This window comes from Puma concolor, chromosome B2, assembly GCF_028749965.1.
Source record: "Puma concolor isolate L17-30 chromosome B2, mPumCon1.1.hap2, whole genome shotgun sequence".
Lineage (NCBI taxonomy): Eukaryota > Metazoa > Chordata > Mammalia > Carnivora > Felidae > Puma > Puma concolor.
The window spans coordinates 120,093,882-120,117,295 of record NC_141671.1 but is presented as its reverse complement, the minus strand read 5'-3'; the positions used below and the strand labels follow the sequence as shown (position 1 = coordinate 120,117,295).

The 23,414-nt window shown below is 39.7% G+C and overlaps 1 protein-coding gene across 25 annotated transcripts in view; it reads left to right on the top strand.

Moving 5' to 3' along the window:
* Positions 1-23,414, top strand: part of EPB41L2 (erythrocyte membrane protein band 4.1 like 2) — a 221,547-nt gene that overhangs the window by 162,311 nt on the left and 35,822 nt on the right. For 16 of the 25 annotated variants that reach the window (XM_086707835.1, XM_086707846.1, XM_086707837.1 and 13 more), the window contains 6 exons: positions 1,194-1,346; positions 2,102-2,199; positions 10,405-10,577; positions 15,886-16,058; positions 21,120-21,182; positions 23,024-23,170. In XM_086707835.1, the coding sequence (XP_086563961.1) occupies positions 1,194-1,346; positions 2,102-2,199; positions 10,405-10,577; positions 15,886-16,058; positions 21,120-21,182; positions 23,024-23,170 (807 nt within the window). The remainder of the gene's footprint in view (positions 1-1,193; positions 1,347-2,101; positions 2,200-10,404; positions 10,578-15,885; positions 16,059-21,119; positions 21,183-23,023; positions 23,171-23,414) is intronic. The other 9 variants (XM_086707848.1, XM_086707847.1, XM_086707845.1 and 6 more) reach the window with 2 other exon arrangements.

Genomic DNA, 23,414 nt, shown 5'->3' with positions numbered 1-23,414 from the left:
GAATTGGGGCTGCCAGATTTGGGTGAATAAAGCACCCTATAGATTAAATTTTTAAACCTGCTGGGATTGTCTAATGTCATTTTACCTGTACATATGAATTATCCAAGTGTGGCAGCAGAGAAAGCAATTGGCATCAGTGACTTAGTACTATACTTCTATTTTTAAAAAAGTAATATGACTTGTTCTAGATGATTCAGTAACAAGGTAGTCGAAATGTTGCATTCTTGTTGAATTGAGACTTAGATTAAATATGGTGTTTGTTTCAGCAGGCTTGGTGAGAATTTGTTCCATATCATAAGTGATTTCTGAAAATATGAATGTCTCTGAATAATGTTTTCAATTTTATATGTCGTGAATGCGATCCAGTTCTTCCCTTGAAAGTCAGTGATCTGTCTATTTTGAGTATTGGGTCCTCAATATTACTTGAAATGTGAGGAGACACTATGTCACTTTTATCTGTAAATTTATTTGGTTTTTAAAAATCCTTTAGGCTTGTGATTATTGTAAATTTTCATCTATTCCAAGTTAAAATGCTGGGGAGGGAAAACAGTTTGAGTAAATTCAAGACTAGTTTGCAGTCCATTGAAATGCCAGCCATGGGAATGCTATAACGGGGACTGGATGTCAGCACTCTGATTTATTGAAAAATTACTCGGAAGAATTCAGAGATTCAAAGAGAAATTTTCTGTGAGGGATTGGTGTTTTGCCGAATAGAGCCGTGATTTTAACAGCCATTAGTTAGCATAGCCCATCTGAAATAAATTTGCCTAAAGTAAAATGTCTGAATGCACCTTAAGTTGGGCTGACAGGGTGTCCCCAAGGACTGGGATAGTCTCCAGGAAAACCCTATCTCTTCAGGATGTCTAAATTGAGCTCTCTTTCCCTTTTTCCCCAGCAGCTCTTGCAGGCAAGCTTGGGAACACAGAAATTATGCCTTTGGAGAATATTGTGTCCTGTAGTCAGGTGGCTATAACTCTTTGACAAATCGAATTTTGATCCTAGGAGATAAGAGATTGAAGATGTGTTACGTGCCCTGTTTCTATTAACTCACATACTGTCACTGATATTTAAATACCAACCTGTTAAATTGGCGTTCCGGGTCATGGTTTAAGGGGGTGGGGGGAGATGATGAGCTTCCTGACCCATGAAACTTGGACAGCTCTAACCACGGTCAAATGGCTTCTACTTGGCAGGACTCGGAAGGCGTGGACATCAAGCTGGGTGTGTGCGCTAACGGGCTTCTCATTTACAAAGACAGACTGAGAATCAATCGTTTTGCTTGGCCGAAAATCTTGAAAATTTCCTATAAGCGCAGTAACTTCTACATTAAAGTTAGGCCAGCAGAGGTAAGCAGTGTCACGTAGGCCTGGGCATATCTAAACAGCTTCGGTCAGTGTTCTTCTTTATGGCTGTCAGCTGACTTCATTTTTTTCCCAGTGAATTTTAATAAAATGCACTATTCCTTATTTTTTCATGGCAAATAAGGTCAGAGTTCTTTTTTTTTAATTTTTTTTTTTTCAACGTTCATTTATTTTTGGGACAGAGAGAGACAGAGCATGAACGGGGGAGGGGCAGAGAGAGAGGGAGACACAGAATCGGAAACAGGCTCCAGGCTCTGAGCCATCAGCCCAGAGCCCGACGCGGGGCTCGAACTCACGGACCGCGAGATCGTGACCTGGCTGAAGTCGGACGCTTAACCGACTGCACCACCCAGGCGCCCCGGTCAGAGTTCTTAATAATCAACCTGCATGTATATCCATGTTGCTAAAAAAGTAAGAGCTACACCTTTAACAGAAAAGAGAAAGTTGTAAGTGCCTGCTACATAGTGGGGGCCCGTTTTGTTGTTGTTGAATCAACTAAGTGATAAGGTGGTAGGGTGAGTTGTGGACATTGCTTAAAGTCAGCAGTTGCACTTGGTTTTCACAGAAACTAGTATTGAGTTCTATGAAAAATCCATTCTGTATAATCATACTGGATATACATACTAGTATCTCCTTTCTTCAAGAAGAATTACCCCTCACGGAAACATCTGAATTCATGATTTCAGTGGCTTCTAATCAACTCCTTTATCTTACTGATTTACCTTATTGATTTATTCTAGCTCGAACAATTTGAGAGCACCATTGGATTCAAACTGCCAAACCATCGGGCAGCAAAAAGGCTATGGAAAGTGTGCGTGGAACATCATACTTTCTACAGGTAATTTTAATGATACAGCTTAGACTTAATGAGAACAGCTATTGGTACCCTGTACGTATTAAGTGGTGGTTGTGGATACAGGGGCAGATGCGGCAACACCCTATTTTATGATTCTTTGCTTCTCCTCGGTGCCAGATCTCCTTGGCTGTGCCTCATTGTCACTCACAGCTGGTCTGTTTCTACAGTGGTCCCGGACTCCACTTTCTGACTACAAATGCCTTCCCTTCTAGAAGCGCATTCTTCAAATCCAACTGCCATTCTCTGGCCAGCATCGTTCACCATTGGCTTCATTTTGTTGTTCTTACCAGCTCTCTCCTGTTTAATTTCTTTCCCCAGCCAGCCAAAACCCTGGGGTCTGTCCCTTTGCTACTGTGTCGGGAGGTTCTAACCACTTGCCTTTTGTGCCCATCAGCCTGCTGGTCTCTGTGTCTCGACCTCCCCACTTCTATACCAGTGCTGTAGAGCTCTGCCTTAAACAGCACAGCTGTTCCGATGGACGCACTCGCTTTTTGTAAGGGAAAATTGCACAACTCCAGATTAGTGCCTTTACAGATAGATTATTTCTTGTGTCAGCTGGACCCTCAGAGCTACCAGGCAGTGCTTTTACCTCCTTTCCTGTTAAAATATTCCTGGTCTTCTGGAGCCCCTGGGAACCCCAGCCTCTCTGCTCAGATGCCCTCTGCTGGGTGGGGCACTGATTGTAGAAGCTGTAGTCATGAGCATTCTCGGTTTCCTGTACCGTTTTTCAAAACTCTTTAGCCCCAGATTATGTAGCATTCCGCTCTTCTTCTTGTTCATTCTTCCCTTCCTGTTCTGTCTCAAGGGAAAAAATAGTCATTCCCTATGGAAGTCTTGATCCTTCATTTGATTCCTCACATAGGATCGTGCTTTGTATGTTATGTATGTCAAAGGTACGAATGCCTTTGACTTCCTCTTTGGCCGGCAAACATGTCCATATCGTGTTCCTTTAAAAACCAACACAGGGGCGCCTGGGTGGCTCAGCCGGTTAAGCATCCGACTTCGGCTCAGGTCATGATCTCACGGTCTGTGAGTTCGAGCCCCACGTCGGGCTCTGTGTTGACAGCTCAGAGCCTGGAGCCTATTTCAGATTCTGTGTCTCCCTCTCTCTCTCTGACCCTCTCCCGTTCATGCTGTCTCTCCCTGTCTCATAAATACATACATACATACATACATACATACATACATACATACATACATACCAACCAACACAAATGGACAAGTGAGAAAACCAGATCTCCTTAGACCCCCTAACTGTCTTTAGCTTGGGTCCCACCTCCTTTGTACTTCTTCAAGGGCGTATTTCTACATTACTCTTCTTGTTCCTTTTTTTTTTTTAATGTTTATTTTTGAGAGTGCATAAGCAGGGAAGGAACAGAGAGGGGCGAACAGAGGATCTGATGAAGGCTCTGCACTGACAGCAGAGAGCCTGACACAGGGCTCAAACTCACGAACCGTGAGATCATGACCTGAGCTGAAGTCTGACACTTAGCTGACTGAGTCACCCAGGCGCCCCTCTATGTTACTCTTCTTAGCAAGGAGCACTTTGCTGATCATTTTTTCCCCATTTCCTCCGTCCTGTTCCTGCAGTCTATACAGCTACGTGTCTAGACCCTTCATCTTTACAGTTTTTGCTTTGGGCTCTTGCTTTGCTACCACATACTGGGTGTGTGACTGTGGGTAAGTTACCACCTTCCTGAGTCTCCCTTTCATCATCTGTGTGATGGTAATAATAGTCCCTACCTTATAGGGTTGCTTTGAAAAGCCCGTGAGAAAAAACACATGGAACACATGTAGAACTACTTCCGGTATGTAATAACGTTTATCATCATCATCCCCATCATTATCATCCTTATTCTTGGTTTGGTACCACAGTGTGCTGTTTTTAAGGTGAATTATTAGGTGGTACAAGTGACTCTTTCCGGTTAAATAGAGCAGTCTTGACAACAGATATGTTGTCAAACAGACTCATTTTAGAGAAATGTAACTCCTAAAATATACTTGAATCCATCTGACATAGTTACACTGGTCACATAAATCTTTGAAAAGCTTATAATTCCTCCTGGTAGCCATGGCACATTTCTACTCCAGACAACCAGAGTCTGCCTCAAATAAAACTAGTAGATGACATTAATGAGCTAAATGACACAGTCAAGGCAGGACACATAGCAGGCTTCCCTGTCAGGTAATGATAATGGAGACAGTAATTGTCTCAGAAACGACACGTGCTGTGTTCATTGAGCAAATATTGTTGTCAGACATAGAAGGCACAGAACCACTTGCTTTACATTGTACCGTGTCATTTATTCCTCACCCCCAGGGAGAAAGTGGCTCAGAGCTGGGTGCCCAGTAAGGAGCACAGGGGCCAAGCACCTGCACAGAGTTGGGGACCTGGCTCTGTGATTCCAGAGCCCACACTGGTCACCTCTATGCTGGTCCTTCCTCTGGTATTCTTCTTTTTTATTTATCATTAATTTTGTTAAATGTTTGTTTATTTTTGAGAGAGCAAGTGCCCAAGGGAGGGGCTGAGGTGGGGGGGGGGGGACAGAGGATCCGAAGCAGGTTCTGGGCTGACAGTGGAGAGCCCAACATGGGGCTCGAACTCATGAACTGTGAGATCATGGTTCAAAGTCAGACACTTAACCCACTTGAGCCATCCGGGCGCCCGCCTCTCTGGTATCCTTGCAGCAGGTGTTTCTGAGGTGTCTGTTAGCCGTGCAACGCCTCAGGTCCCTCCCTCCATTTTTGCTGACATACCACGACTCTGGTTTAAAAGTAGACCAGTTTGCACCTGCAGACTTTGGAGATAATGGTTAACAAAAGCATTTTTATATCTTTAAACTTATGTAACTTTGCTTACACATGATAGGAAGCAATGTATCTAAAACAGGGCAAATCATAATTTGCCTATAGAGTGCCTCGAATCAAATCTGGATTTTGTTCTGTTTAAGTTTATCACAAAAGATGCAAATGATTTCTTTAGAAAACTAAACTGGCTTCAGATTGAAGCCATTAAAAAAACCAGATCTTTCTATTGATTGATAGCCACTCAGCCAGACTAATGTTAGTAGCACAAGAACGTGATAAAAAGTCGCTATTCCTCCTTGAGTGTTTGATAGAGCCTGTCTCCGTTCTAAGTGCTTTACATAGATTAATTCTTTTAATATGTACATTGTTGTAATCTTCACTTTACACTCAGAAAAGCTGAGAAACAGAAGTTAAGAAACATGACTGTGTCCCTGTAGACAGTCACGGGTGGAGATGGAAGTCCGAGCCAAGCCCTGTGGCTCTCAGTGCCCATAAGTGTTCCCACTCTGCTGTACTTCCTGGTTGTGTTTACAGTGGACATGTTTCCTTCTTTTTTTTGTTTTGTTTTGTTTTTGTTTTTGTTTTATTTTTCCCTCAGTGCTTTGTGGTGGTGGTGGTGGTGGTAGAGGTGGCGGCGTGTAAACAGGATTAACACGAGGTTCTTGCAGCTTGGCATTAAACTCTCATTTAAACTTGGCATTGTAGATCCAGGCTAATTCCAAGTGAATTAGTGTCATCAGCCGCTTCATAGAGAGCTTTGCTATTAACGGTATGATTGACTTCACTAAGTGATGTGTGTGGGTTTGTCTTAAAATTTCCTTTATTTTTCATGGGTGAAAAAACCAATAATACCTGACTTGTAATGGGAGGATTTTTAATAAAATTGTTACCATGCTTCTTGAGCAGTAAAGTATCTGAAAGTTAGTTTCTTTTGTGATGTGTCATTAGGTCGTCTTGCTCAGGACCTTTAAAGCTATAGGATAATTAGTTCCTTATGGGTTTTAAATTCCCAAAAGCGAAATGATGTCTTATAGTGATTTATTTAAATTCAAGTTAGTTAACATATTACGCCCAGTGCTCATCCCAACAAGTGCCCTCCTTGATACCTGTCACCCATTTAGCCCATCCCCCCACCCCCGCCCCTCCGGTAACCCACAGTCTGTTTTTTGTATTTAAGAGTCTCTTATGGTATGCCGCCCTCTCTGTTTGTATCTTGTTTTCCTTTTCCTTTTGATGTTATTTTTATGAAGGTGGGGTCTGAGGTAGTAAATAAAAGTAATATCAAAAGGAAATAATTGTTAAGCGATCTTGAAATACTTTGTTGCTTGGCCTACGTTTCCGTAGAAAATTTATTTGCATTGCTGTTGACTTAAGTCACCAAAAATATTCTTTTAGAAAAAGCTAATAAATGTCTATGTTCAGTCCATTTTTGTCTTGATATTTGTTTCTATTTAATTGCAGCTTCATTACTTAAGGATTTCTTTGTTATCAGAAAATTAATCTGTAAGCTAATACTTTGTGTATTTGGTCACAGGTGCCACTTGGGCAAGGAAGTGTTTTATCTCAAGTTGAAATAAATAAAATAATACTTTAGTTAATGACTTTCCTAATTTTACATTGGTACACATATCTGTTTTTAAAATATTTGCCTTGTATTTCTTGAATTATTTCTTTAAGTATTTTTTTACAAAATGCATTAAGTGGATAATTATTCTGATATGCATTTAAATGGGAACCAATCATCTATTATTACCTTAAAGAAAAACAAATTAGACCAAAGAAAGAAATACGGTTGTATAGAATTCTCCTCACCTGGACTTAGATATTTAGCTGGTAACATATCCCAGTCTATATAAAAAAAAAAATTAATGTTTATTTTTGAGAGGAAGCGAGAGAGGGAGAGTGTGTGTGTGGGGGGGGCGTGGGGGCAGAGAGAGAGGGACACACAGAATCCAAAGCAGCTCTAGTCTCAGAGCTGTCAGCACACTGACCAGGGGCTCGAACTGACGAACCGCAAAATTATCACCTGATCCAAAGTTAGATGTTTAACTGACTGAGCCACCCAGCAACCCCCCACCCCCCCGCCGGCCCTAGTGTATATAAATGAGAGCCCACTTTCGTAACTGGGGAAAAAATAAAACAGTATCATTTTACAAAGCATTTTTTGTAGCAGTGGGATTGTTTTATGTTTATGAAACTAAGACTGAAATATTCATCAGTAGTTCTCTCAGTGTGTCAGAAGTTCTAGAACTTATAGCCCACTTCCCTCCTCCCAATATCCTGGCATAAGAGAATTCAAAAGCTATTCTTAAATGCTGTGACTGTGTAATACTAAGAAAGAGAATTCTGAAAAATGGATAGACAGACATGTCTTTGGATTTTCTGGCTACTTAAATTCAGGTGCCCTCTAGGAAATGGTGACAGTGGGATTCTGTCTCGTGATCTGGTCTGTATTTATTGAGCATCTGCTCTATATGGGACCTAGCACAGATCCCGTGTGAAGTTATATAAAATAAACTAATACCCAGAAAGTCAGAAAACACTGATGGAAGTTTTCTTAATTTTCTTTAAAATTGTTTTCTGAAGACTGAAGTCTCTTGATCTTCTTCCTTTGTGAGTTCAGTTAATTTTATAGGAGAGGAAAATGAAATCTTTAAAAAGATCTATCTCTTTATGTATCCTGTACGATTTTTCATAATTCACACAAGCAGGTATCCTGTTTCTAGTTTCAATTTTTTTTTAATTTGAGAAGGGTTTAACAGTGTTTGATAAGCACCACTGGGCCTAAAGGGGTGTCACCTCTGCTGGGGGTAGGGAGCAGTGACTGGAACTGGAAATGGGAGATCCCGGTAAATCCCTGTGTGAGGCTCCTCATTCTAGGAAGATGTGGCCTTTGGTTGAGAGATGCCATTCACTGAGGTGAGCCTACAGATGGGTGCCAGATGCCTCCAGCTTCACTCTTCTCTTTATCTCCTGTATTTTTTTTTTTTTTTTAATAATTCTACTTCATTGGGTAAGATAACTTCACATGAGACCTATCCTTTTCACCTTCACGTGTACGATGGATTATTGACTGTGGGCACAGTGCTGTGCAGATCTGTAGAGCTTTTTCATCTTCACTGAAACTTCATGCCCAGTGACTGGTAACTCCCCATTTTGCTTTCCTTGCAGCCCCCAGTAGCCACCAGTCCAGTCTGAATCTATGAATTTGGCTGTTCTGGGTACCTGGTGGAAGTGGAATTATGCAGTCCTTGTCTTTCTGTATCTGGCCTTTTCACTTATGCATAACATCCTCAAGGCCCATCCATGTTGTTGTGTATTGTGTGCAGAATTTCCTTTTTTTTTTTTTTTTTCTTTCGTAAGGCTGAATAGCATTCCGCTCTATGTAGATACCACATTTTCCTTACCTGTTCACCTGCCAGTGGATATTTAGGTTTTTACCACATCTTTGCTATTGTGAATAGTGCTGAAATGAACATGGGAATACTACTAATTTCTCTTCAAAATCTTGATTTGAGGTTATTTTTGATAAATGCCCAGAAGCAGGATTAGTTGGGTCATGTGGTAATTCTATTTTTAGAATTTTGAGGAACTTCCATCTCATGTTTCATAACTTCTGCCCCATTTTGCATTCCCACCAACAATGTGCAAAGGTCCCAGTTTCTCCACATCCTTGCCAATACTTGTTGTCTTTAGTTTAAAAATTGGGGTGAGGTGGGTAGTTTCTTTTGGGTCACCAATGCATATTTCCCTTTTGAAGTATTCTTTAGAAATACTGCTTTTTTCCTCTGGTTGCTCTTCCATTAACTATAGAGTGTACTTCGTGAATAAATGATAAAGAGGTGATTTAGCCATCTTGTTTTTCAAGGATGAATATTTCTTACTGTGGTGATGAGCTTGCTAGTGATCCTTTTTTTCTATAGATCATTGCTTTCTTACAGAGTGTTCTTCGATCCCTATTTAACTGGATTGCTAGGTAGGGAAACCCTGTCATAGCTCATCGGGAGATAGTACATCGCAAGTGACCACATTTCTCACCTGCTTCTATGATTCATGATCAGGATGCTGAGATATTTAATTCCTCAGCTGTTAGAGAAAAAGAATAGAGAGCACAAATAAGAATTCTGGTCTATATTTCTAGTATTTCAGAATTCTAATTGATGAATATACAACTTTTCCCAAAGTACAGGTTGAGGCACTGGCCCTCATCAGAGTGTATTCTTAGCAGCAGCATTGGTGTCTCCTTTGAAAATCTATTGGCAGAAGGTGGAAGTTTTTAAGAAACTCATTTGCTACCTTATGTGAATAGATTAACACCACGACAGCCAGAGTGTCCTGGCTCTTCTCTTCTCAATTTAATTCTGAGATACAGTTTTTCTGGGTTAATGTCAGTGAGAATCCTGTGTTGATGGAAAAACGCCTCTTGTGTTATTACAAGTAGCTTTACCTTGCTTGAATCTCTCTTTGTTGCTTTTAAGCAGAAGATGATGTCTTAAAATTTTTTTTTTTGCGTAGAAGTTCTAAAAATACTTGAAATGTATTTTTAAGTATTTAAAAATCTTAAAAATTTAAGAAATCCCTCTTTGGAGAATGAAAGGAAAAATTTTATGGAGTTCATGTTCTGGATTTATCAACTAAAGTCTTCTCATTTAATAAATGGCATAAGAGTGCTAAGATTATTTTTTTAAGACATTTTGCCAACTCTTGATTAGACCATGAAAGTGAGACCATTCCAGTTGTCTGCCAGACAAAACTGACTTATTTACTAAAAACGTACTTTTGCATAAGTCTGGGAGTATTTGACATCAAGAAAATTTGACTTGATTCGTTACAAACCCAGGGTTTAAACAGTGAAATTGTGCTGGTAAGAAAGGATATAAGTCATTTCTACAGATCTACTGTGTGTGATGTTCTTCATGGGAAAGCATCACTTGATGGAATGGATTCCTGAGTTGGATGTTCTTTCCCATGGGAAATAGACATAAATATTGAGAATTACTAATGGTAATGGATTGCCTCTTGGCACTTATAGCTTGGAGCAAGAATTCAGACATATGTGTTTATATAAATGATTTAAGCTAATACAAATAAATATCCTTTGATATACACTGAGAACAGCTGCTCTTTTGCTCAGGTTGAGGAAAATACATTATTCATGAATACACGAATGTGGATTTAGTCATCTTAATCACTATCCTAAAACTCTGTATGTAGGAGGGTTTATAAATGATGTTCTTTTTCATTAGAAAGTTTAGGCAGCCTTTTGTTGTGTAGATTGAGGAATCTTAGTAAAATGAGATAAAATGTAAACTTCTGTCATCTTTTTAAAAAAGAAAATTCATAAAGTCTCCTTTTTGTTTCTTTTGTTTCCCCCTACAGGCTTGTGTCTCCAGAGCAGCCACCAAAGGCCAAGTTCCTGACCCTGGGGTCCAAATTCCGCTACAGCGGCCGCACCCAAGCCCAGACCCGCCAGGCAAGCACCCTCATTGACAGGCCAGCGCCACACTTTGAGCGTACCTCTAGCAAACGGGTCTCCAGGAGTCTAGATGGAGGTAAACACATTTGTGATAGTTTGTATTGCGTTAATCTTTCTCTGATCCAGTGGGATCAGAAAGTGTTGATCTAGTTAATGAGGTCCTCAGAAATGTCCTGGAAGGATAGCTATTTTCTCTGAGTAAATAAAATAATATTTCTTATATTCACAAGAAGAGTTTTATAGTGTTTTCAAGCTGTCATTCTGAACCTAATTTTCTTTGTACTGTCAGTGCACACAAATATTAAGAATCATCATGGGTAAGTTGTTGGACAAATACATGGTTACTGATCTGACTTAATTATGATGTGTTTTATGTGTCTTAATTTCTTGAACTTGTTAATTAATGGCGAAAGTGGAATTCGAAGGGTTTTGGTATGGTAACGTAAGAACCTTATTTAAAGGAACTTTAAAATATTCTAATTTTATGAGTTAAAAACTCTTACTAAAGCTTTCCAAACTTATTAGCATATGAGAAAGCAACCACCACTTCCAAGGATTAATTTAAATGTAGTGTTTTAACAAAAAAGAAAGGAAATACAGTATAATCGTTAGTTCTTTCAGCGAAGTGGGGGGAGGTTATGTATAAATTTGTATATTTTTTGTTAGAATTCTTATTAGCTACAGGTTTACAGTTTTATATATTTTATGTATGGAAATAAATTGACATTCCTTCCCTTCATGTATGTATTTTATTAACCTAATTTTGGGTAGTCAGTTTTCTATAAAAGAGCTGACAGAGACAGAGAGAGTCCCAAGCAGGCCCTGTGCTGCCAGCACAGAGCCCGATGTAGGGCTTGAACCCACGAACTGTGAGATCAAGACCCAAGCTGAAATCAAGAGATGGACGCTCAACTGACTGAGCCACCCAGGTGCCCCTTTTATGTTAGGATGAATGTTTTATAAAGAACTTCATTTTACTTTCTGCCTAGAAGAAACCAATTGATGTGGGTGACTTTCTCCCAGAAAGTAGTTTTCCAACATTTTTTGGTTGATTAATCTCAAAACCTATGTAAAAATAGTAATAGTAAATTTAAAATTTTGTTTTATTACTGGGGCGCCTGGGTGGCTCAGTCGGTTAAGCGTCCAACTTCGGCTCAGGTCATGATCTGGCGGTTTGTAAGTTCGAGCCCCACGTCAGGCCCTGTGTTGACAGCTCGGAGCCTGGAGCCTGCTTCAGATTCTGTGTCTCCCTCTCTCTCTACCCCTACCCCACTCTCTCTTTCTCTCTCTCTCTCTCTCAAAAATAAATAAACATTAAAAAGAAATGTGTTTTACTGCTGTTGATCATAGAAAACCTTTCTTGCTTATTACATTTTTCTGACATATAAACAAGAGCAACTTTTAAGTAGCTGAAACAGATCTGCTAATAGATAAAAATGCTTTTTCATATGTATACTTGCTAAGTTTTTTTTTAATCTAGTTGATCTAACAATGTCACATCAATTTCAGATATACATTTCAGATATACAATATAGTGATTCCCCACAAATGTAGCTACTATCTGTCACTATAGAAAGCTATTACAGTATCATTGACTGTATTTTGTATTCTGTACCTTTTATCACCATGACTTACTCATTGTATAACCGGAATCCTGTCTGTGTCTCCCACTCCCCTTCACCCTTTTTTCCCCATCCTCTGACCCACTTCTCTCTGGCAGCCATCCATTCTCAGAATTTATAGGTCTGATTCTAAAAATGCTCTCTCCTAAATGGATTGACACCCCTTGGCCTTGATCTACTTTTCCCAGAATAAACTTGGAGAACAGATCCAGGCAGACATACAGAGATACTTCCAAGGATTTGTTGGTGGGCATTTGTCTATGTAGTTATTCAATCTTGATTCTGGAGAATCTCCCATATAGTTTCAAGACTACAAATAGGCAAGGGGGTCATAAACTGTGGTTCAAATAACTATCTGTATTTCCAAATGTAGTGATTTAAATTTATTGAGATTTCGATGTGTGATAGCTGTCCGTGTGTCTTTTAGGTCGTCAACAACTGAACACTTTTTTTCAAGTAAATGTGACAAATGTTCCTGCTTGTGGAAGTATTTCACAAGCCTTGCCCCTTGCCACAGAGAATTTGTATAAGTGCTGAATAACCTATAATCAGTGTTGGTTAATGCCCTGAGAGAAGTCATTCCCCTTTCTGGAATGTTTCAGCCTTTGTTTTAAACTGTGAGACTTTATAACTCTTATATTGCAAATTTTAGAGTTAAGAAAGAGCAGTGAACCACTGTTTTGAGATCTATAAATGGTGCTCAAGGAAGCCCACCATCTTGTGTGAGCAGTTAGTGCAGAGGGTTATAGTAGGTCTGTATCTGAAAACAATGATTTGTACAAGTAAGAGCAGCAAACATGCACAGTGATCCATTATTTTTCCTTTTGTGTTTTGGACACTGTCATTCATCAGATGGGCAAGTGATCAAAAGGATTATTGTGTTATTGTGAAAAATAGAAGGCTTTTCATGCCAATACATGACGAGCCAGTGAACTATTTGGTTAGGGCTTTTGGTCTCCCCTTTTCCCTCCCAAAGCAAAGCTAGGCCGTAACCTGGTACTGAGCTTTCTTTTTGCCACCACTCCCCATCAGTACACCTTTTATCTGCTGTTGCTGACCTGTGTCGTATTTTCTTTTTCCTACTTAGTTTTTAAGTCAGGCTAGACTAGTTTAGGTACATAAATATTTCTCACTTGAAGTTTTGACAGATTGAAATAAATCGTCCAGTGATTACATACAAGCTAAAAATCAACATGATGTCTAAGGTCAAGCATTGAAATAAAACTCTAAAACTTTTTTAGAACAGTGTGATTCCGAGATTGGAAAATCAAGCCAAAAAGGAGACAAGTCAGTCATTTAAGAGAACAACCAAGATGCATGTGAGAGTGAGGGAGACAACGACTTCCTGAAAATGGGGAATATAATAAGCAGGACACTACCTTGGATTGGGTCATGGGAGAAGAAGGCCCATCTGGTGAAGAACCATTTGGGTTGAGACGTGAAGGATGAGGGGGAACTAGCCAGGAGTAGAGCAGTAAAGCATTCCAGGTAGCAGGAGCATCAGGGCTGAAGGTTATAAGATTAGGGAGAGCTTAATACAGTCCAGGAACAGAAGGAAGGCTAGTTGGAGCTTTAGTAAACGAGGGGAGAGATAGGTGGCAAACAGTCATGCAGGGCCTTGCAGGCCATGGAGAAGAATATGGTTTTTATTCTAGTGCTACTGAAGGATGTGTGTGTGCATTACATACATGTGTGTGCAGTTCTGCAAGCATGTAAGTGCACCGTGTTACTCCCTACCCCCGCCCCCCACCACATGATGTTACCTCTTTAAAAAAATCACTTGGTGCAATGTCGAGAATGATTGATAGGACAAGAGAGGAAGAGGCAGACTGGTTAGGAATACTCCAGGTGAGAGCACTAGTGATCTTGTCTTGGGTGATAGTAGGCCATTTAGCCATATGGCACCATAAGCTCAGTGCCTGGAGCCTACAGGCTCCTCAGGATTCTACAAGTGTTTGAGACCTAAAAAGTTATTTTGCTTCAAAATGCAAAAAACAACACAAACAACCCACCCCCCTGCATAGTGAAATTAATAAATTTTTATTTTTTTAATGTTTTAATTTATTTTGAGAGAGACCGTATGCAAGCACAGGAAGGGCAGAGAGAGCAGGAGAGAGAGAGAATCCCAAGCAGGCTCCGTGCTGTTAGCAAGGAGCCTGACACAGGGCTCATCCTATGAACCATGAGATCATGACCTGAGTTGAAATCATGAGTCGGATGCTTAACCAACTGAGCCACCCAGGCACCCTGAAATTAATGTCTTTAAAAGCATGCAAAATATTTTTCCAGTTTCATTATGTAACTTTCATATTCATTAAAATGTATGTATCATTACATCTAAAACCATTTCTAGGTCAGTTTCCCATTTTGCAACAATTTCTGAGTGTGTGTAATGGGTGCTTAGAAATCATAAGTTAAAAGAGTTACTCATAGCCTATATTTTCTGAGGGAAAATTACTGAAGTCTTTTGAAAAGTTAAAAAAAAGAAAATAATTATACTTAATGTAAGATTTGGTGTGGGCTTTCAAAAGTGTGAGTCCTTAAGGGCTGTCAAAGTCTTAAAAGTGACCTGGTTAGTAAAGTAGGAGGAGGGAGAACTGGCCACATTTAAATTCAGCTGGACTTGATGGTCGTAAGGGATAAAGGCAGAGACTTCAAGGTTTGTGGCTTGGGTAACTGGGTACAAGTAGAAGTGTGGTATCTGTGAAAAAGGCAAGGCTAGGGAAGGTGCAAGGTTTGGACAGGGCACATGAAGGGTGTGGGCCAAGACATTTCTTGTGATACACAGATTACAGGTGCTTGATGCTTCCCCAGTTCAATATGGTGGATCACACCCATTGCCCTCCGAGAGCTTGCAGCCTAAAGGCCTCATGTTTACTGCCCTTCTCTGGGGCATAGAACCAATGCAAACCTCACCATGTCAGTCAAGCACTTTTCATACAAGTGAAATAACCTCAGTGGGTGGGGTTTGGGGAAAAAGCTACAGATGGGTAGAGGCTTTGTCGCTGCTACTCACTTGCATTTGTTGAAATGTGATGCCGTCTTGGGTTGACCTGCCATATGGCAGAAATTTCAGCACAATATATGTCCCTGCTCATGTGCAGGAGGAATGAAGGAAAAGCACACGAGGGCCAGGTTTGCTGAGGCAGGGGGTTGGATTGGATTTATTGTAGGTCAAATTGAGGCACTCAGGAGGGAGGTTAGAAAAATGAAAACTATTAAAAATAAGCACAGAAGTTAATTTGTAAAATGGACTTTTGCTGTCTTGTCATAATTTTGAATGATACACAAATTAACGCTTCCTTTATGGAAGAATTCTGAAAACATATTTGAAGCAAATCATTTCAACCTCTAGATAATTGTTTGTTGCAATAAATAGATTTAGAAATAAGTTTAGGAAAGATCAAAGAGGCCTTACAGAATTAAAATATTCCTCACTTTGGGATTTTGACACAGTGCCCAGCTCTGTCTCACCTGGTCTTAGAGCTCCTCCTACTGGCCAATTCCATGATCAGACTCAAGCCTTCCAAAGTCTGATTGGAGAGCCTGGTGTAGTTTCATGGGTTAAAATTCAGAATATGTTTAGAATTTGGTAAAAATTTAAAAATGAATTTGATATGTTGGAATCTTCAGAGCTCAAGCAATGCTCCCGTTCCTGTTAATGTCTACGTGCTGCCTGTTCATCTGTGTAAGAGGGGGCAGTTCCATAAACTTTGAGCATTTCAGTGTCCTAAAGTATTCCAAATGATCTTTCTTTACTAGCTCCAGTTGGTGTTGTTGATGAAAGTCTTATGAAGGATTTTCCTGGCCCTGCTGGGGAGGTTTCAGCATATGGCCCCGGAGCTGTCAGCACCGCCATGGTACAGGATGGGGATGGCAGAAGGGACCTCAGGAGCCCGACTAAAGTCCCACATGTGCAATTCGTTGAAGGAAAGGTATGGTAAATTAGTAGAACATGTGATTTTAAATGTGTACTTAGACTAGAGGCTGTTACATTTGTTGTTTCAGAACTCAGGTATCGTTTAAAATTAGTCTATGTATGTTCTCTGCTGATAAAAGTTCCCCATTTTCAGGTACATGTAGGCTCCTGCTGGTCTGAACAGTCTCTCTAGCCTTTTTCTGATTGTTGTTCAAAGCAAAATATTTCAATGTAATTTATATTGGTGCAAGCAAGTAATTTAGTGGCCTAGTATTTGTGACTGTCTTCACAATCATCCTATTTAGTTAAATCCCTAAATTGTAAAAGCTGCGGTGATCTGAAATGTGTATTTGTTTGTAAATTTGAAAGCATAACCTGTGTTGGGTATTTTAATTATGTTGACTTGAATTTTTTTTTTGAAATGAACAAAGATGGTCTTTATGAAAAATGTTATTTTTCATTCATCTCTAGCTGATGATGAAGAAATTCTTAAGCAAAGGGTGACTGGTGAATAGTGAATGAGAGAATGGTGTGTTGGGGCACACTCCGTAGGGAGTGGAGAAGTAGCCTGTGTTGTGTTTTCAAATTTGTCACTATTTTATGATCCCTTCTTCCCTTGGGCACGTGAAGTCACTTAGAGGTTGATTTGAAGAGGCTTTGAGTTCATCAGATCTCTTTTCTGTATCTACACAAAGCAACTTTTTTATAGAGAACATTGGAAGTGAACACGAAAAGGAAATTCTGCTATCGATTTTATAATGCTTTCTAAATTTTAACTTTTGAAAATGTTAACGACCTGCAACATAAATGTATAAAGAACCTACTAGTAGCTGTCAGTGGCTCAGGAATTCCTGCGCTGACCACCTGTCTACATAGAGCAGGGTTCGGGGACCATGTGAGCCCTAATGCCCCCAAGGAGCACCGTGCCATCACGTCCCCCGAATACCTGTGTTAAAGTACTTGTGACTGTCATACCAAAAAAATTATTTGGTTGAAAGTCATTCAGTTAAAAATAACAAATTCTGACCAACAAAATATCCTTCAACCAATGTAAAGTTGTCAGAATCTTTTAGGATTATGCTAATGAGGCACCCAGGAGAGTGACTGCTTCCATCTGAAACCAAACAGCTCAGGGATTCAGAGTCTCAGTACCCTTTTGCCTACTTAATTTGATGCACGTAGTTATTTTTAAAAAGTTATTTTAAATTCCAAAGGAAATTCTGCAACAAATGACGAGGTGCGCTGGTCTTTTTGCCAGTGCTTTGAAGCATTGATTTAAATGCAACCAGATTTAAAAGTAAGAATGTTACTTGAGTTTCATTGGATCTCTTTGCAACCAGTCAGAGAATAATAATGAAATCGGTCTATACCTATAAATTTTATGTGATACAAGTAGTCCAGTTTTTCTCTTAAAAGTGGATCATGTAATTCATGTTCTAGCTGTGCTGTGTTGATAACAATCCCTAATTCAGAGTACAAGTTTTCACTAACTACCCATTTCTTCTTTTTCTCTCTTGCCTCTGTTTCTCCTTTGAACGTATCCGTTGTGTTCATTTCTCAATTCCATCATGGGTTTGCTCCTGAGAATAGCCTGTTTCCATATGCCCACCTTCACCACTCATTTGCTGTGTTTCATCTCTTTCCCCAAACCTGTTGCCAGTCCCCGAAATGGACTTGCTTTCAGACATTTCGGAGGAAGACCCCTTTGGGGAGGCCGACGAGGTCACACTCGACAGCTTAGAGCTCCCTTCCACAGGTGAACCGTCAGAGCAGGGGGACTGTGAAGTGCCCACCCTCGATTCTGTCTTGGCTCCTGTTGCAGCCCCCCCTCAGCCTGACTGTCCTCCCACCCGTGAGAAGCCTCTAAAAGAGGCTGACCACAGAGATTCTGAATTTGGGTACTTTTCCTTCAGGTTCTGCAAGTGCTTTCCGCCTAGCTTCCCCTCCCTTCTCGATGAAGACGGTTATCTTGCTTTCCCCAGCCTCCCCAAAGTCTGGGTCTCCTTCCTCCCCACTGATGTCCAGCACTACATTCCTATTACCTCCCCTTCATTCCTTCCTTCCCTCATCCTTATCTTTGGACTGCTTCTCTCTGCTTCTCAGTCAGTGCCTTTTTCTCTCACCTTTTCCCTTCCTCTGGCTCTGTCCCTCTGCTATCTGGAGGCTAAAGCCACTTCCTTTAATGTTTCTTATGACTGTGACGTGAATGACAAAACAGAGGAAGAGGAAGCAGTTGCTGGCACTCCTACATAAGCTTGAGTTTGTGGGGCCAACAAAACTACACCTCATTTTATGTCTTCATAATGTAGAGTGTAAACATGTGCATAAATTTCACCACCGATTACCCTCAAAGTAGTATGAGCCACACATTTTCACATACAGTGTTTTAGTGCATGAGAAATACATGTAAATAAGCACGTGCCCTCCACTGATTTCCATAGACCAGGTCCACATGTTCTAAGTTGAGAGCAAAGTTATGATAGGATGATTTTGTAAATATCTAGACCATGCTTGGTCTTTGTAAAAAATGTTTTAAATGTAAAAAAGAAGGAACCCTGTGTTCCCCTTAACAATCCATAATGGGGTCTGTTTGGTTTGCAGATATCAGTGCTGTTCCTTTAGGGTGGAAGCTGTTTTGATGTAGAACTTAGGACACAGTGGACATAACTGTCACTGATGTGTTTTAGTACAACTCCTTAGCATTATTTCTCTTTAGAAAGCCAAGCTTGTTCTTCTTGCATTTATGAGGATGTATCTGTAAGCTTTTACTCCTGACATTTATAGGCCTAATCTCAGAAATTCCCTGTCTCCCTATTATTGTACCGTTTGGGAACCAGATGAATTTCGGTTAGTTTTTGTTGTTGTGGTCATTGTTTTAACACTAAATCATGTAGTTCTATGAAAGGGTCAACTGTCAAGTATTTGTAAGGAAGATACTAGTTTCTTTTGAAGAAATACATATGAAGAATGAAACACAGCTCTTTGAAAATTTAGATGATTAGCCTTAAGGTTGGGCTTCTTAGCATCCTTTTATTTAAAATTAGGTGTCTGGGGGCGCCTGGGTGGCGCAGTCGGTTAAGCGTCCAACTTCAGCCAGGTCACGATCTCGCGGTCCGTGAGTTCGAGCCCCGCGTCGGGCTCTGGGCTGATGGCTCAGAGCCTGGAGCCTGTTTCCGATTCTGTGTCTCCCTCTCTCTCTGCCCCTCCCCCGTTCATGCTCTGTCTCTCTCTGTCCCAAAAATAAATAAATAAATAAATAAAAAAGTTAAAATATTAAAAAATAAATAAATAAATAAAATTAGGTGTCTGGTTTGAGGATTTTTATCCCTTTATAGGGCTACCACTGCACTACTAGGTTAGTACTAACATGTGCAGTATGTTTTTGTTTTGCTAAATGTGGTCTGAAGACTTAGTGTCTCATGTCCTGTGGGTACTGTCCACAGAGTAGACCACAGAAATTTAGAGCACACTTGAAGAAGACTGTAAAGGTAATGCTATGATTAGGCATAGTGGGAGAAACCACTATTCTTAAAGGTTACCTGAAGAATGCCACAGATTGGCATTGTAGAGAATTAAATATTGACGAAGGAATTGGGAGATGATCCTTAATAGGTTGTTGGGTAGCTCTGTCTTCTATTTCCCTTCGGATAAAAAGATCCTCTGGACTCCCTGCTTACCTCAAACATACTTGAATGGTTTGAAGAAAAGAAAAAAAAAACAAAACAGCATTTTGAACTCTCAGATTTGACACTATCATTCCAGTTAGGAAGAGAAGGAATATATATGATCCTGCTGTAATTAACATGTGAGGGTTAAACTGCTGTCTTTCGGTCTCTGAATCATTATTTTTGTTTCTTGCTATGCCTTTCCTTGAAGTCGGTAGTCATTTCTGTTTTTATTTATTTATTTAAATTTTTAAAATTTTATTTATTTAATACATTAATTTATGTATTGACATACAGTGTTCCATTAGTTTCAGGTGTATAACAATGATTTGACAGTTCTGTATGTTACTTAGTCCCCATCTGTCACCATATGACATTACTTGAGTATTATTGATGATATTCCCTATGCTGTGCTTTATCTCCATGAGTTAGATTCCATATGCTGTACTTTTTGTCTCCATGAGTTAGTTTAGATTTACAGGTTTTTGGTTTTTTTTTCCTTCTCTTGGGTCACTAGAGACTGAGAAGTGTCCAACATTAAAAAGTATTCTTATTTAAAGAATTTTATGAAAAGTGGCTATAAAATAGGAGTATTTTTAAGTACAGTTTTAACATGCAAGTAGCAAAATAAGCCAGTTTTCTTCCCAAGGAAAGAAATTTATGTTAAAGAACTCAATAACAGGGTGAATATTTGTCCCCGATATAAAGTGAAAACGAAATTTTTACATCATTATACTTTGCCCTCATCACTCGTTGCTCTAGACCTTTCTAATGAGGACAGATGGAATTATGCCATTTTTACACTCTCATATTTTCATTTCTGAGTAAAAACATTCAAAAGGAGCACATAATCTAGGGACTGAGAAAGAGTGAAGCTTCCATTTTCCATTCCATCTTTGCAAAAAGGCCTAGTTCCACCATTTGTGCAACAATGTAGGTGAAGAAAGACCAAAGTGGCTTAATGTTCTGCATCTTCTGAGGGCCAAACAGTAAAGGTTGGTAATCGGTTCACCATTTCAGTTCCAATACAGCTTCTGTGCACCAATGTAGAGTTGCTACGACTACCCCCACCCCCTTCTTTCTGGCCATTTGCTGTATGACTTTCAGGTGAAGAGGAAAGAAGAGAAGACACAGCTGGAGGAGGTGGATATTTATTCCCCCTGAATTAAATACCTGGTGGCTGCTGTGCACCATTATTATGGTGTGTGTGTGTGTGGGGTGGGGGGGGGTGTGATGCACTTCGGGGATGATCTGTGAGTTTTGCTTGTTGTGACTTTAGGTTCTTAAGATTTTTTATTCCACTTTTATGTTAATGTCTTGGACTAGCCAACTCTGGGTCATTTTTGGTGCTTGTCGACTGATACACTTACGTTTATTTGCCTTTTCCCCCTGTGTGTGATTTAATTTCACAGAAGAATTCCTTGAGAGTAGAAGGGGATAATATTTATGTCAGACATAGCAATTTAATGTTGGAGGTTTGTATAATTTAAGAAAACAACTCTGTCCTAATGGCTGCCAAGCTGCTGTGGACGGGAGGTCACGCACAGGCTGGCTGGCAACTTTCTTTAAGCACGGTGCATGGAATGCATGGGGGACACTTCAACTCGGGAGTGCATGTTACCAGTCCGATTTTGTTCCTTTAAAGTGGCTTAGGTACGAGTATATCTACGAGAAGTTCTCAAAGTGACAACTGGGAAAAAAAAGTTCTGTGTAATCGAATGAGTAAAATTTTTTATCTATTACTCTTACTGAAGTTCTGCAGGTAAATCTGTTCTCTCCCTAATGGGTTATCTCCGGGGTATAGAATCCCAAGTAACACCCCATCCTTAATATATATTCACCAGAACAGAAGTATTACATTTGAAAAATATGTTAATGGATTGTTTTGATTAAAAAGAGAGTGGGAAAGAAAGGGGGGGCAAAAAAAAGAAAACCCAGGCAACCAATTAGGTATGTAAAATATATTCCCCGTGTCACACGAGAACGTGTTTCTGTTTTCCCCCTTATTTTATGGTAGTAAAATGGCGACGTATTCATTTGGAGAACTGCAATTCTCAGTAATCTGACTAATCTGGTTGCTTTTGGCAGCTTTGATAACTATTGGAAATGTGTTTTGCCTAACTTACTAAAATGCTCTGAACTGTAATATGTAACATTGCTTTGAACAAATGCAAGAAATGTGCCTGATCTCAAGCCACAGTCATTTTCCCATGCCATGCAAAGAGTTTTAGATGATCATGAGTTTTTGCAAATGGCTACAGAAGCTCGTAGATGAGCTGTGATGCTTGTGCATGAATGTGGACTATCTAATGTTATCAGATGCATGACCTGTTCCTCTGGGAGTGCGATGAAAGCTATAATCCATGGGCGGCCCTGTGATTTTGAAATGTAAGAAAACATTTAAAATTCACTTAACACTGTTTCCTGGATGCTAGTTACCTTTTGTTCCCACAAATACAGTTTATCGGGGCCAACCTAAAACTTCCCACCAATACCATTTGTCAGGGCCTGCTCCAGTGCAAATTGACCTGGCAGTTTTTCTTGTAACTCTTTCTGAATAAGGACCATTTGGTATGTGGGGTGACTGGGCCTCACAATTGTGCTTGGCAAGCACATGAAACCGTATGGGAGACTCACTCTTATAGAGAGGCTGAACAGAAGCAGCCTTTGGAAGCCATTATTTTTATTCCTTAACTGTTAAAAGCCATTGCTAGAATTTCCTGGAAAAAGTCAACCCTTGGTTTTCTCTTTCTCTCTCTCTCTCTCTTTTTTTTTTTTTTTTTTTTGATGATCTTGGTCTGGCTTTCCCCTCAAGCCAAATGTGCTTCTGAGTACCTTTCTCTATTTTTTACTTGGTTTACTATGTTCACAGAATGCAGCTGTAGTGATAGCCTTCATGAGACAGGTAAATTTGCAGGAACAAAGTCATAGGCTGCGTTTTAAGTCCAATTTTTAGGAAGAAGGTCATTAGCCATTTTGAGTACCAGTAGTTCTATGACATCCTTCTGATAATGTTAATAATTATTTCTTTAAAAATTCTAAACAGAGAAGAAATTAGAACCTTTTAAAATGTGAACCATAAAAAAATTACACATTGGCTTTATTTTCCAATTTTGATGAACTCCTTATATTCATAGGTGATAATATGGCTTTTGAGACTTGGCATTTTTCTTGCTTTACTATGTTTTTTTAATCATAAATTTGCTCTGTCTTATTTTTTGGTTTTTTTATTTTTGTCCTGCTGGGTTTTTCTTTTTCTTTTTCTTCTTTTTTTTCCTTTTGGATTTCTGCCCTTTATTACGTTACATATTGCTAGGACCTCGATAAGGCCCAGGAGGACATACTGAGACATCAGGCTAGCATTAGTGAACTCAAGCGCAATTTTATGGAATCCACACCTGAGCCGCGCCCTAATGAATGGGAAAAACGACGTATCACACCTCTGTCCCTACAGACACAAGGGGTATGTCACTAGCTCTTTGTTGGCTATATGTCTCATTCCAGCTCTTCAGTAGAACTCAGGTTGCTGATATACTATGTTGATTCTCAGGAAGTTAGAAAATGTTCTTTTTTTTTTTTTTTTTAATGTAATTGCTAACAACTTTTTAAATACTAAATATTAACAATGTAATACTTATTGACTTCGTTCTTAGTACATTGTATGATTTTTAAAATTTTTTTTGAAAGTTGCAAAGTACTTTCACTAT